The following is a 14,892-nucleotide window of genomic DNA, read 5'->3' on the forward strand; positions in this document are numbered from 1 at the left end:
TTATAAACATTTCTGCTATTGCCCCCATTTTTCATGAGCTGAACTCAAAGATCTAAGACGTTTTCAATGTACACAAAAGGCCTATTTCTCTCAAATATTATTCACAAACCTGTCTAAATCTGTGTTAGTGAGCACTTCTCCTTTGCCGAGATAATCCTCCACCTCACAGGTGTGGCATATCAAGATGCTGATTAGACAGCATGATTATTGCACAGGTGTTCCTTCGGCCTGCCAAAATAAAAGGCCACTCTAAAATGTGCAGTTTTATCACACAGCACAATGCCACAGATGTCGCAAGTTATGAGGGAGGGTGAAATTGGCATGCTGACTGCAGGAATGTCCACCAGAGCTGTTGCCCGTGAATTAAATGTTTATTTCTCTACCATAAGCCATATTTGACTTCTTGTTGGGTCCCTCTACCTCCCTTCCAAATGGAAGGGAGGTAGAGGGACCCAACAATAAATCAAATTGAGGGCTGCAAACAAAAGCTGAACCATCAAAGTGGCATAGTGGCTCTGGCAAGAGCTATGTGACTCAAAAAAAGAGGGGAACTTCCCCATTGGGAAGAAGGAGAAGTGGCAACATAAGCACATAAATGATATGTGTAAAGAAAAGAAATAGCATTGCTTGTATATGACAATTATATGTAAATACATGACAAATATCACTATTGTGTAAACCGTACCTATGTAAAATGCATAAAATAGCAAATGTCAATAAACAGTGTCTTTGCACATTATACAAAATAGTATAAATAAATGGCAGAACAGTAGGTAAAATAAAAATACATAAAAAAGGTCAAAGATAAAAAAAGTATAGAAATGCATAACATTAATATATATTCAAAACAGATATATTAAAAAACGGAGATGGTAAAAATATAATAAAGGTAAATAAATCTAAAACGTGTATGTATGGTGAATAACAATTAAAATCATAAGGGGGAAATTGGAGTCGAAAGAGCAAACTCTATAGAGCACAATCAGTACATAGTATAGATCTAGTAATAAATAATTTGTTATAAGAAGTTAAAAATTTAGAAATCCACATTTTTATAAGCTTGATATTATAAGATTATAAAATCTTAAACTATCTTGCAAGAAATTGTCATTGTCATATTGTCATGTCTGTCTTTTGTTTTGTCTTTATCCACGAAAATGTACAGGGCTGCCAAATATGTTGATGCTTTAGAAATGAAAACTAATAATAACAATATGGATACTCTAGTCTTTGGCTGGTTAAAATAAGGCTTTAGTTTACGGTATCATAAAAGGCTTAATAAATATTTTAGTGGTTTTTTTTTGTCAAATATGCAAATATATATATATATTAATGATAAAACATTTCCCTTGAAGAGAAAATGTGGATCCTGACTATCGCTCATACAGATGTTATTGATCATTACTGGAAAATGTATATGCACTGTATAAAATATTTATAGTTACTAATTAGCACTTTTATGAATTCATCTGTGAATTGGCAATCATTATTTTAGCTACCTAAGTTAATGGTGCACTGTCATCCCTCAAAACATGCAGATGATCGCATCTGATAAAGACTCGCATAACTTTTTCCCTTTTCTGGGGAAATCCTGAATGGAATTTGAGCCAGTGGCCAGGAATGCGCCCCCCCCTCTCCCCCCCCCTCCAAATTATGGCATGGTATCTCACAATTGATGATGTTCGAGGTATAGGCGCATACATTATACCAGCTCTGAGACAGGCATCTGTAATCTTTGTAGTTTTTCATTTGCAGCAATTCTGAACCAGAAATGTTATCTCTAATTTTCGTTTTGCAGCACTACAGAAAGGGACTTCTTAAACCATATGTGTCTCTTCTGATAATATATATTTGTGTTTCACTTCATGATGCAATATTGTCCAAAACATTGAATAAACGGCAGTGACAACATTGTGTTGCTTTGTTTGCATTTAGAGTTGACTACATCTGCCAATAGCCTTCCTTGTACAACCTCAATAGCACAAGCCCCTGTATCTACGCAGAATTTAGTTATGTCCTCTGGAGTAGGAGGAGATGGGAGCGTTACACTGACTCTGGCTGACACACAGAGCATGCTTTCTGGAGGGCTTGATGCAGTGACACTTAACATCACTTCACAGGTATGAATAAATCTATCAGACTCTCCAAATCTGAATTAATTCTATCACGTTAAACCAACAAGGAGCTTACTTTCTTTATTTTTAAGGGGATGGAGAGTGTGGGAATAGTTTGGTTATTTTCTTGCCCAATAGAGAAACTGTTTTCCTAGAACCATCTGCTTAAAGGGTTACTCTGCTTTTTTGTATGTATAGTAGTTTATTTTACAATGCTCTACTGGACACTAGTAGCATGCATGCACTCTGAGCTGGAGTGAAATGCAGAAAAAAATGCTAGTATGATAAGGGAGGCTGGGAGGGCTCAAATAATGGAGGGAGTGGAGGGAGATAAGGGGTCTGTGCACAGCGAGCAGAAATAACATTAGGCCGCTCTTCTTAAGTCAATTGTGCTAGGGGTGTAATTAGCATGCACTAATTCAAAAAATATAACTAAATTAGAAAATATATATATTATATATATATATTCTAATATATTTATATTTTTTGTATTAGTACATGACTGCTATATTCTCCCTTATGAATTGTATCATTGTAATGTTTTGATAAATATAATACATATTTTCTGAGTGACACAATGGAAAACTTCCTTTCCCACAATGCCCTTCTATGAAGTGATTTCGGCATGTATTCTTTGTACCGCCGTCAACCGGAAGTGACATAGATTACACGGAAGTTCTATATGCGTTCCACAGTGGAACGCACACCATCAGCTGCCGCGAGATTGACACTATGAAAACTGAAATATAAGAAGAACGCGACTGACTACCACCAGATATCCCTGAGGAAGTCCAGAACAGGACGAAACGCGTAGGATTGTCTATCAACATTGTTTTTCATTTTTATTTCTGTTTTTATTGCATCTGTGATCCTGGGAGTTTTCCCTGCAATCTGTTGGAGACCTGGATACCACCCCTTGTGTGGAGACATGCTGTCTGTCATTTGACATTCTGTAAGTGCAATTTGTATCAATAAATTAGTTACTTTTATACAATCTGCACTATCTTTTACTTTCTTATTTTGAGCTATCTAAGAAGATATACCTGTATGAAGAAGTTTGTTTCTTTGGAATATCTTCTTCACCAGCGAATTTACCCCATTTTGAGGCAGACATGCCTGAACTTTCTACCATCTAGTGAGTTCTCTACCACCCTCCACCCCGTCTCTTGTGCTAATTGTATTGCACTATATTCTCTTTTTGCTCCCCTACATATACATTTTCATAGTGTACACCACCGATTATACAGTTTGTACCATTTTATTTTTCACATTTGGTGATCTACACACGTTTTCTTCCTTTTAGTTTTCTTTGTATCACTTCTCTTCGATGGCTGTGCAAAGTTGCTGGATATTGGCAGGACCTGGAACACCATGCTCAATGGGTGATATGTCCAGTGAGAGTGCTGGCCATGCAAGAACTTGGATGTTTTCAACTTTCAGGAATTGTGTACAGATCCTTGCAACATGGGGCCATGCATTATCATGCTGCAACATGAGCTGATGGTCGTGGATGAATGGCACAACAATGGGCCTTAGGATCTCGTCACAGTATCTCTGTGTGTTCAAAATGCCATAAATAAAATGCACCTGTGTTCATTGTCCATAACATACGCCTGTCCATACCATAAGCCCACTTCCACCTTGGGCCACTCGATCCACAACGTTGACATAAGCAAACTGCTCACCCACATGACGCCATACACTCTGCCTGCCACCTGCCCTGTACATTGAAAACCTATATTCACGCGTGAAGAGAACACCTCTCCAAAGTGCCAGACGCCATTGAATGTGAGCATTTGCCCACTTAAGTTGGTTACGATGATGAACTGCAGTCAGGTCGAGACCTCGATGAGGATGATGAGCATGCAGATGAGCTTCCCTGAGACGGTTTCTGACCGTTTGTGCAGAAATTCTTTGGTTATGCAAACCGATTGTTGCAGCAGCTGTCTGGGTGGCTGGTCTCAGACGATCTTGGAGGTGAAGATGCTGGATGTGGAAGTCCTGGGCTGGTGTGGTTACACGTGGTCTGCGGTTGTGAGGCTGGTTGGATGTACTGCCATATTCTCTGAAATGCCTTTGGATACGGCTTATGGTAGAGAAATGGACGTTCAATTCACGGGCAACAGCTCTGGTGGACATTCCTGCAGTCAGCATGCCAATTGCACGCTCCCTCAAAACTTGCGACATCTGTGGCATTGTGCTGTGTGATAAAACTGCACATTTTAGGGGGCGTGACCAACCGGAGATGGAGTAAGTTTGTGAGGCTCTACGGTCCCCGGCTCAAAAGCCCTTAATAACTAGCCTACCTGCAGCCACTATGGGGAAATCTAGACGCCAGACGACCCCCAGTCCCTCGGGGACGATATCGCCGAACCGGCAGATGGGCCCAATGCACGAGTTTCTGTCCACACCCGACGGCTTCAGACCCACGCGACCGTCGGACAAAATGGCGCCGGACTCACCCGGTGCAAGCAGCATGGTTGAATCTGTAGCAGGCTCTACACAAGCAGACACCCTGACCCAGATCTCTGCAGAGCTATTAGCTATTGCCTCTAACATGTTGACAAAGGCAGACAAGGTAGCCCTGGTGCAGGAAATGCGCTCTGCCATCAGATAAGAGATTCAGGAGGTGAGAAGAGACTTAACCGCCCTGTAGCAGCGGGTCACTGAGCTGGAAGCACGCAGGCCTCTCAACACTCCCAAGCCGCTAACAACGCTACTTCAAGGCAAGGCACTGTTCTCCTAGATTTAAGAAGGCGGGTCGAAGACCTGGACAACCGCGGCCGCCACAATAATATTCGCGTGAGAGACCTGCCGGAACAGGCAGGGGAAGACCTCAGTGCCATCTTGCCGCAACTCTTCGAGTAAGTACTGGGAGAAGAAGCCCCAGACACTTACAATATTGAGAGAGCCCACAGAGCGCTCCGACCCCCTAGGAACGACGGACTCCCCAGAGACATTGTATGCTGCCTACTATCTTTTCAACTAAAAGAGGCTATTATGAAGGCGGCCAGACCACAAACCATCACTTATATGGATGCCCAGGTGTCCCTGTTTCAAGATCTTTCGCCCCTGACATTGGAAGCACGCCAGGCACAACGACCACTCGCTCGAATGCTGCAAGACAGGAGGATTCCATTCAGATGGGGACACCCATTTAGCCTGCAGGCCCGAAAGGACAACGCAAGGCGCATGTCCACCTGACACATACCACACCGCTCCACCCCTTCCCTCACCCCTCTCCCTTGTCTACTATATCTAACTCTCCCCCCCTCCCTCTCTCTCATCCCACCCCCACCCTTCTCCCTTCCTCTCCACCCTGATCCCTCCCTCCTCACACACACTGCCGCAATGTCACGGAAATTCCAACCTGCACCGCTCAGGCTCTGGTCCAATAACACGAGAGGCCTAAACATCCCTGAGAAGCGCACACAACTGATGCGGACATTGTGGTCCCAGAGGGTCTCCGTGGCATTTCTGCAGGAGACCCACTTTAAAGATGGTTGCGCTCCCGCGCTACAAGATAAAAGATTTCCCCAGGGCTTTTTCGCAAACCACCAGGACTCCAAAAGATCAGGAGTGGCAATCCTTTTTGCGGGGACGGTGTCTTTTTGTGGGGACGGTACCTTTTCAATGCACCGCCACACAGGTGGACCCACTGGGAAGATACCTCTTCATAAAAGGAACCATAGCGGAGCGCCCGTATACCCTAGCCAACGTGTATTGCCCCAATCGGGGCCAACACACATTCCTGGCTCGGGCGATGGCCCGCTTAGAAAAGTTCAGGGAAGGTTTACTGAGATTAGCGGGTGACTTGAACACTCCCCTGGACTCCCGAGTAGACACATCAAGGGGTAACAGCACCATACCAGAGACCACTGCATACGCAGAACCAAGCAAACACTCAATAGACTCGGCCTGACCGACTGCTGGCGGGCGGCGCACCCTGACAGCAGAGACTATACCTGCTACTCCGCCCCCCACAATCAATACAGCAGGATAGATTACCTCTTTATCGCACAGGAATTCCTCCCCCTGCTCATTTCCGCAGACATAGGGATCCAAGGAGACTCTGACCACTCCCTGTGTCCATCCAGAGTAAATCACCCCTTTTCAAGCCGAAGGAACGCCATTGGCGACTAAACGAAACCGTACTATCAGATACAGAATGCTCGACACTGACTACGCAAGTACTCACTCAATACTGTGAAACCAACACCGCCCCGGAAGTATCCCCATTGATAACATGGGAGATGCATAAAAGTGTAGTTAGGGGACACTACATAAATCTTTGCAATGCAAACGGGAGAACACTAGACACATCCTGGAATTGACCAAACAGATAACCTGTAACGAGATTATACCCCAACACGCAGGATCCAGCTGAACAGAAGACAACACAGAGGGAAGATACGTCTACCGGTCCTTAGAGTGGCCGGACTCGACGTACATAGGAGAAGTACAGAGTCAGGAACGATCCAAGGTCAAGGGCACTAAGAGACAGCGTAAACTAGGACTAGCCGGGGTCTGGTACACAGTAAACAGCAAGCCGGCAAACAGAGCAGATAAGGATAAAGAGTAAACAAAGTCAGAATACAAAGCCAAGGTCAAAACGAAGAAACACAACTGAACACCACAAGCGCAAAAGGGAACTGTAGCAGAAACCACGATAGGGCAAGGAACTAAGGGAAAGAGGCAAGTATAAATAGCCAAACATCTATTATGATTGGTCCATGTCCTATCCACACCCCCAAAAGGTAATTGTATGGGGAGTGTGGCATGACAGGGACCAATGGGAGACCTTTTTTAATTTAGGCTCCCACTGTCCCTTTAAGAGCGCGCCCGAGACTCGCGGTGCTTCTCGCGGTCACTGCCCGCTCCATTTCCATCCGTCGGATGAGCCGTGCGCGGCTCGTGCAGCAGCTGAGCCGCGCGCAGCTTGAATAGAGGACCCCGGCCGGCACCCGGAAGGGTAAGTACCGCTACATAATCGAACTCAAAACCACACATAAAAGGGAATTGACAGAAGAAGTATACCTCCATCTGACTGTTGCGACAGCTTAGGGACATACTCTCTCAGAAGTTACTCAAAGTGGTCCGCAGGTCCATCCGCTATTTTTATGAGTACTCAAATAAATGCGGTAGACTGTTAGCCCGGACTCTGCAGCAGAGGCGGAGGCAAAACCACATTCACAAAATAAAAGCCCAAGGCCGAAAGGAAACGAGACTACCACCAGAGATTCTGCAGGCATTCCGGGAATATTATACTAGCTTATACAATCTGGCCGATACGCCCAGCGCACTCACCCCAACACAACATAGACGTGAGCTGACAGACTTCCTCACCAAACATGTAGCCCGGAAACTTACCCCCAACCAAGCCGCGGACATGGAACAACCCCTGTCCCTGGAGGAACTATCCGCGGTGCTTAAGCTAACCAAATCAAATAAGGCACCGGGTCCAGATGGACTCCCCGCAAGCTACCTCCGAACGTATAGGGACCTCTTGCTGCCACACCTGTTGACAGGCCTGAATTCGTTACTAGAAGGCGGACAACTCCCGGTGCGCACACTCCGGGCCGTAGTAACAGTTCTGCCGAAAGAGGGGAAAGACCCAGCTTGCTGCACAAGTTACCGCCCCATTTCCCTCTTAAACGCAGACCTAAAGTTATTCGCGAAGGCTATTGCCCTCTGCCTCGCCAGGGTGCTGCCCTCACTGGTCCATCCAGACCAGGTGGACTTCATTCCGTGCAGAGAATCCCGGGATAACACCATACGGGCCCTCAACATCATCCACTCGTCAAGGGAGGGGCCTAGTCCTCCTCTCCACAGACGCTGAAAAGGCCTTCGACCGAGTGGTCTGGTCCTACCTAGTGGCTACTCTACAACACATGGGACTCAGACCCAATATCCGAACCTGGATAGCTGCACTCTACACGTCACCCACGGCACGAATACGAGTTAACGGCGCCCTCTCAGACCCATTTCCAATACAGAATGGTACACAACAGGGGTTTCTCCTATCCCCCATGCTGTTCGCCCTCTCTTTGGAACTGTTCCTGGAGGCAGTCAGGATGGATGGGGGAATCGCGGGGGAACACAATTGGGAACACGGAGCACCGGGTGGCGGCATATGCTGATGACCTGCTCTTCTTCCTGGAACGACCCCTGATCTCCATTTCTAACACACTAAGCCTATTCCAACAATTCGGGAGGATCTCGAATCTAAAACCTAACACCGAAAAGTCGGAGGCCATAAACATCTCGGTCCCCGCAGATCTTGGGGCGCATTTACGTTCCCACTTCAGATTCAGATGGTGCGGCACTAAATTTAAATACCTTGGCATTTGGCTGACCAAAGAACTTTCACACCTCTACCAGGCAAACTTTGCCCCAATCCTCGCCTCCCTACAGGCAGATATGAAAAAATGGACAGACCTCTACATCTCGTGGTTCGGATGTATTAACGCAATAAAAATGAATATCCTCCCACGCAGACTGGTCCTATATACGCCAATGGTGCAATAACGGCACCCTAAAAACCTTATCTGAACTAATCACAGATAATGCCCCAATGATGCTCGACCGGTTACGATACCACCAGGTCAAATCCCTCTACAACGGCCAAACAACAATTTCACCGAGACCCCACATACTTTGAAACAATATGCATCAATAGGCGACATATGGAGAGAGGGATCTCGACGCTATACGCACTGCTTCTGGAGGGAGAGAACAGGCCACCACCAAAATACATCGCCAGATGGGGGAGGTACTCGATGCCCAAGAATGGGATAAGGTATTCCTACTCACGCACAAAAGTTCTATCAGCTCAACATTTCAGGAAATGAGCTACAAGCTACTAACGGCCTGGTACAGAACCCCCAATGAACCCAGACAATGATGAGACATGCTGACATGCTGACATTGAATGAACCCAGACAATGATGAGACATGCTGGCAATGCGGAGCAGAGAGAGGCACTATGATCCACATCTGGTGGACCTGCCCAGCCATCACTCCCTTCTGGGAGATGGTAAACACCAAAATACAGAAAATGTCGGACCCAGAGCTCCCGCTCCAGCCCCTCCCCGTGCTACTACACCACACCAGCATGTCACTGAAAATCTATAAGAAATCCCTCACAAGACATTTACTGACAGCAGCTAAATCACTGATACCCACCCTGTGGAAAAGGTCGACCGCCTCCACATTCCAACAATGGGTAGCTAGAGTGAGAGAAATACACGTCAAGGAGTCTATGACAGCAGCCCTCCAGGGCCGCTTGGAGAAATGTCACCTAACCCTGACCCCCTGGATTCTGTACATTGCAGAAGAAGGCTCAGCCTCATAAAAAACTACACCCAGACCAGGAACAGAACCCCCCCCTGCTCCCAATCCCCCCTTCTACCTCTTATACCCCCCATCCCCTCAACCACTTACTGACTAGACCACCCCTCACCATGTACTAGACCAGGACACTCAACCCAAGAGTAAATGTAAGAGAGAGCTATACCAAGCACGGACCTGTAGAAGGTCAGTAGATAGAACCCCTAAAAAACAAAGCAAAGAGACGGATACACACAGGACGCCCCAAAAGCCTAAAAGATACACGACCCAAAGGCAAAGATAACAGCACAATAGGTCCCACCACCTCAAGCACCAGGATCAGCCCAACAACACACAGGCAATACTCCTACCTGGCATACATACTCAAGGGGCGTATTAAACACCCAAGCCTTGCCAAATGCAGAAAGGAACACACTTTACAAAGTACGTACACCTGGACACAGGTGGGGTGCGTCCTGTTGCTCCAACTACAGCACCGAAAAACCCAAAACGGAGCTGTACGAGGAGGTGTCGCTACGGACGGACCCACCCACATACTCAGCCTGTTGATAACCCGACTCAGGTAGGGTTCCACACCCGCCTTGCTTACACCACGCCCTGGGGCTTCATGAAGACCCAAATAGTTAGGGGTATGATACTATGAGAGCCATAAGACATACACCTATACCGACTGGTGTAAATAGCAATAGACACTAAGCATACCCTCCAGTCCCCAACTAACTTGTGATATGTAAACACAAAATATGCAATGCTACGTGATTGTGAAGGTTTACTACTGCTTTTGTATACCCCAAATGACTGTTTGACTTTCCTCCCTCTATTCCCCTCTGTAAACCCCTCCTTTACTCGACAAAAATTGAAAAAATGAAAAAATGGATAAATAAAGATGGTAAAAAAAAAAAAAAACTGCACATTTTAGAGTGGCCTTTTATTTTGGCCAGCCTAAGGCACACCTTTGCAATAATCATGCTGTCTAATCAGCATCTTGATATGCCACACCTGTGAGGTGGATGGATTATAAGATATAGGGCTCAATTTAAAATTCTGGTTCTTGCTTTCAAATCTCTACATAATGCTGCTCCCACCTATCTATCCTCCCTAATACACAAGTATGTCCCGTCTAGGCCCTTACGCTCTGCTGAAGACTTACGTCTATCTTCTGTCCGCACTCCCACCTCTGATGCTCGCCTGTAGAACTCACTTCCCTCCTCCATTAGATGCTCACCCAGTCTCCACTCCTTCAAAAAAATCATTAAAAACCCACTTCTTCATAAAAGCGTATCAATGAAACTGTTAATAGCTCCCGACTGATTCCTCTCTTGCAACTGTCATTAGTCTAATACTATCCTTACCTTTTGTGTCACTTTACCCCACTCCCTCTAGCATGTAAGCGCATTGAGCAGGGCCCTCAACCCCTCTGTTCCTGTGTGTCCAACTTGTCTGGTTACAACTACATGTTTGTTCGTCCACCCATTGTAAAGCGCTGCGGAATCTGTTGGCGCTATATAAATAATAACATAATAATTATCTCGGCAAAGGAGAAGTGTTCACTAACACATATGTAGACAGATTTGTTAACAATATTTGAGAGAAATAGGCCTTTTGTGTACTTAGAAAAAGTCTTAGATCTTTGAGTTCAGCTCATGAAAAATGGGGGCAAAAACAAAAGTGTTGCATTTATAATTTTTTCAGTGTATTTAAAGAGAACATAATATAGTGTTAAATGCAAACATAAAATAATGTGGCATTATATGTTAGTAGCTTAGAAGTCAGTAATGTTAGATTGCTGTAAAATAAATAATGAATATGCAATGAGTGTATTCATTATGCTATTGATGATCTAAAATCAAATAATGAGAGGTATTATAGTACAGCAGTGACTGAACATAAATTAATAGTTTGTTGTCCGTGAAAATAACGACTGCTAGGAGTCATTAATTGTCAAAGCTTGCAAAGTTTATTTTCTAGTAAGCCGTCTTAATTGAATTCAGTCTCTAAGCTGCCGAAGACATTAACAGTAATGCAGAGAGTCTTCTGGGTATGAACACTTAATCAAGTTGTCATTTTCTCTTGTATCTAAGAAATATAATTTGAGGTTACAGAAAATGCTATCGACCAGGACTCTTCGCAAACAGCACCTGGTGTTCATGCATGAAATAAACAATAAGGAACTTCACAAACTATTTTCCATCCAACCACACCGCATTATATCATTTCCTTGCAAAGATTGCAAGCGCACGGTCCATTTCACTCCAGATTGTGGAGATAGTACATTATACCAGAAAGAAAGCATTTGCTGGTATAAATTCAGTTTATTTCTTTATTTTTATTGGGTTTGCAGAGCGAGAAAAATCTGAGTGAATTCTAAAAGTCCATCTGTCTTGTGTCCTTATATAATACTTGTGCGGCAGACAGACAGTGAGTGGTTCCTCGGAAATCTCGGCTCTTAACGTGATTAAGTTTGAGCTCTATGATAGTCTCAGCAGGCTTGGACAAGCTAATGCTTATTTATGGAACGTAAAATCATTTTAAAGCCAATCTGGCAAGAGAGATTTGATAGCATTAAAGCTATTGGTATGTGGAAAACACTAAAATGTTCGGAATAGAGATCACAAAACAGTGGCTAGATTTCATTGCCTTTCATTAATGCCTCTCAAAGTTAGACATTTAATATATTTTGTTTTATTTTGTGTTTTTGTTTTATCCCCTTCTCTCTAGCCAGGATTTATCCCGGTTGGTAATTCGCAGTGCAAACATTAAAAAGTTTCACCCTAGTTTTAAAATCACTATTTTATTTTGGTAATTATTTTGGATTGCTAAGAATAGTGTTCACAGTTAGCGGTGGTAAGGATAAAACATAGCCACCTCCCCACCTACATTGCCAGTCTTACTCTTAGTATCTTCTTTTTGAACTTTTGAAATATTAACATTGCTGTGAATCATTAAGCTGTTTGTCTGACAATTATTTCTAATTGTATATGTATCCTGCTGTTCACTGAAAGTTCAAGGCTTTTTAATCAGGAAATAAATACCTATTGTGACGACCACATAACTTGTAAATATAAATAAATATCAATTACAGAATGTTTTTATTAAGAAGGTTGCTTTGTCAAGATATACAATGAGGACATATAAGTGAAAGGATCTCTATAGTGTCAGGAAAACAAACCTGTTTTCCTGGCACTATATGATCCTTAGGACCCCCCCCCCCACACTCAGGACCCCCCTCCCTTGGCATGGAAGGGGTTAAAACCCCTACAGCCGCTTACCTTTATCCAGCGCCAGGCTCCCTCGGCGCTGGTGACCTCTCCTCCCCCGCTGACGCCAGCTCCCGAGTGGAGCGCGCGCATTCAAACAGTCCATAGGAAAGCATTTCTCAATGCTTTCTTATGGACGTTCTGCATGCTAGATGCAAATGTTGCATCCAGCGTCGCAGAAGCGCCTCTAGCGGCTGTCAGGAAGACAGCTACTAGAGGTTGGATTAACCCTACAATGTAAACATAGCAGTTTATTTGAAACTGCTATGTTTACATCTGAAGGGTTAAAACCTGGGGGACCTGGCACAGAGACCACTTCATTGAGCTGAAGTGGTCTTCATTGAGCTGAAGTGATCTGGGTCACTATAGTGTCCCTTGAAGTAAAATGAAAATTTAAATAGAATATCTCAAAATCTTAATTTTCGTTTTTGCTATGTATATTATAAGTGTAAAAAAATGAAAAAAATATAAATAGTTTTTTTACTAGTACTGGAAACAAAACACCAATGTGTACTTGTGCTAAAATACATAAATATTTTTTAACATATCTCTGAAGGGCTATGGACAAAATCATTTATACTGTGTAGATTGTATAACCGAAAAAGAATAAAAGTGCAGCATATCAGTACTCTTGATATATAGTGACAATGCCAAAAAACCTTTCGACACACACTCACTCAAGAGCTCTATCCAACCCCTGTAAAGTGTATTCCAAACAGATTTCTGTTGTAGATGTATGATTTATATTTATATATCATATTAAAATAAATTGAAAAATAATATAATAAAAATTTTTTTTATTTATTTATTATAAATAATCTGCTGATTTGACTTTGAACCTTGAGCCTTACTTTAGCGAATAAACTCTCAATCTAACTGTTTGTGCCTAGACTACAACATACATGTATTTTCAATACAAATATGTTGTGCAGTTTATAGTATGTCCTGGAGCATCTATCACATTTGATCGCTGACCTGCATTTTTTTTTTATTTGCCGGGAATAGTTGGCACCAGTTGTAACAAACACTGATATTTTGTGTTTATTTGTCAGAGGCACTTTTGTATTTCAGCATCAGGTGTATAATTGTGTGGGTTTAGGCTGCTATGGCTTTTGTCAACAATGTGTTTGTTTTTCATTAGAATCAGCAATTTCCTGGTATCCTTTCCGACAGCAGTCTTTCCGGAGAAAATGGCACGGGTTCTCCACAAGTCATTCTGGTGAGCCATGCAGCTCAGTCCAGCAGTAATGGCAGCGAACTCGGCTATCAGGTACTGGAATAAATGCCTGAAAATGATTTTCTCCTAGCTAGTTGTTAATGTGTGTTTGAACAGGCTTGTGTGTATGTCGCATTTGTGTTTGTTCGTTTTTCCCTTGATCTTAATACCCTTGGAATTATTGGTTGGATCTTTCCCCAGGCGATTAGTGTCCAGCTTGTTCTTTGCATTTGCAGCCAGAGACCTGGCTGTACTTAAAGTAGGTTAAAGAAAATCACTACGTTTTTTTTGTTTGATAACTGGATATTTGGATTCGAGTGACGAGGGCTGGGTGTCTAAAATGGACCACTTAACTAATAAGTAAAATAATTCTTCATTTTATTCCATATTCTGAATATTGTACTAGTAACTTTCTCTGCATTGTCTAGTAACTTTAAAAGGAATATAAATCTTTGAAAAAATAAGGACAGTGTCACCTTTAACCCCTTAAGGACCAAACTTCTGGAATAAAAGGGAATCATGACATGTCACACATGACATGTGTCCTCAAGGGGTTTATCAAAACAAGACCTCCTGGACAAAATTACAGACCCCTGGCATTCTCCCATGCAGCAATATAGATAAACTTTACTTAACTCTACAGCTGCTAGCTGAAATTATCTCTAAACTTATAAGGGCTGCCTGGTCATCAACGTCCCTTAAAAGGAGTCCAGGGTTTGGCAAATAAAAAAAATAGCTGTGAGTACAATCATTTGTTTAATGGTTTGAAATTTTTTTTTTCCTCATTCCACATTTGCATAAAACACAATATCACAGAATAAGCCAGATTGTCAACAGCTACAAGTATGAAACAAAAGAAAATCAGATGCATCCTTCCATTAGACATATACAACGTAGAATTATTCTTTTTAGATAAATAAAAGCTGTAGAGTAGCACACTATTTTTATTCCCCTC

General features: G+C 43.2%; 1 protein-coding gene across 2 annotated transcripts in view; it reads left to right on the forward strand.

Moving 5' to 3' along the window:
- ZNF236 (zinc finger protein 236) overlaps positions 1-14,892 on the forward strand; it is a 174,674-nt gene that overhangs the window by 147,005 nt on the left and 12,777 nt on the right. For both annotated transcript variants that reach the window (XM_063451634.1, XM_063451635.1), the window contains 2 exons: positions 1,936-2,120; positions 13,863-13,991. In XM_063451634.1, coding sequence (XP_063307704.1) covers positions 1,936-2,120; positions 13,863-13,991 — 314 coding nt within the window. The remainder of the gene's footprint in view (positions 1-1,935; positions 2,121-13,862; positions 13,992-14,892) is intronic.

Source organism: Pelobates fuscus, chromosome 4, assembly GCF_036172605.1.
Source record: "Pelobates fuscus isolate aPelFus1 chromosome 4, aPelFus1.pri, whole genome shotgun sequence".
NCBI lineage: Eukaryota > Metazoa > Chordata > Amphibia > Anura > Pelobatidae > Pelobates > Pelobates fuscus.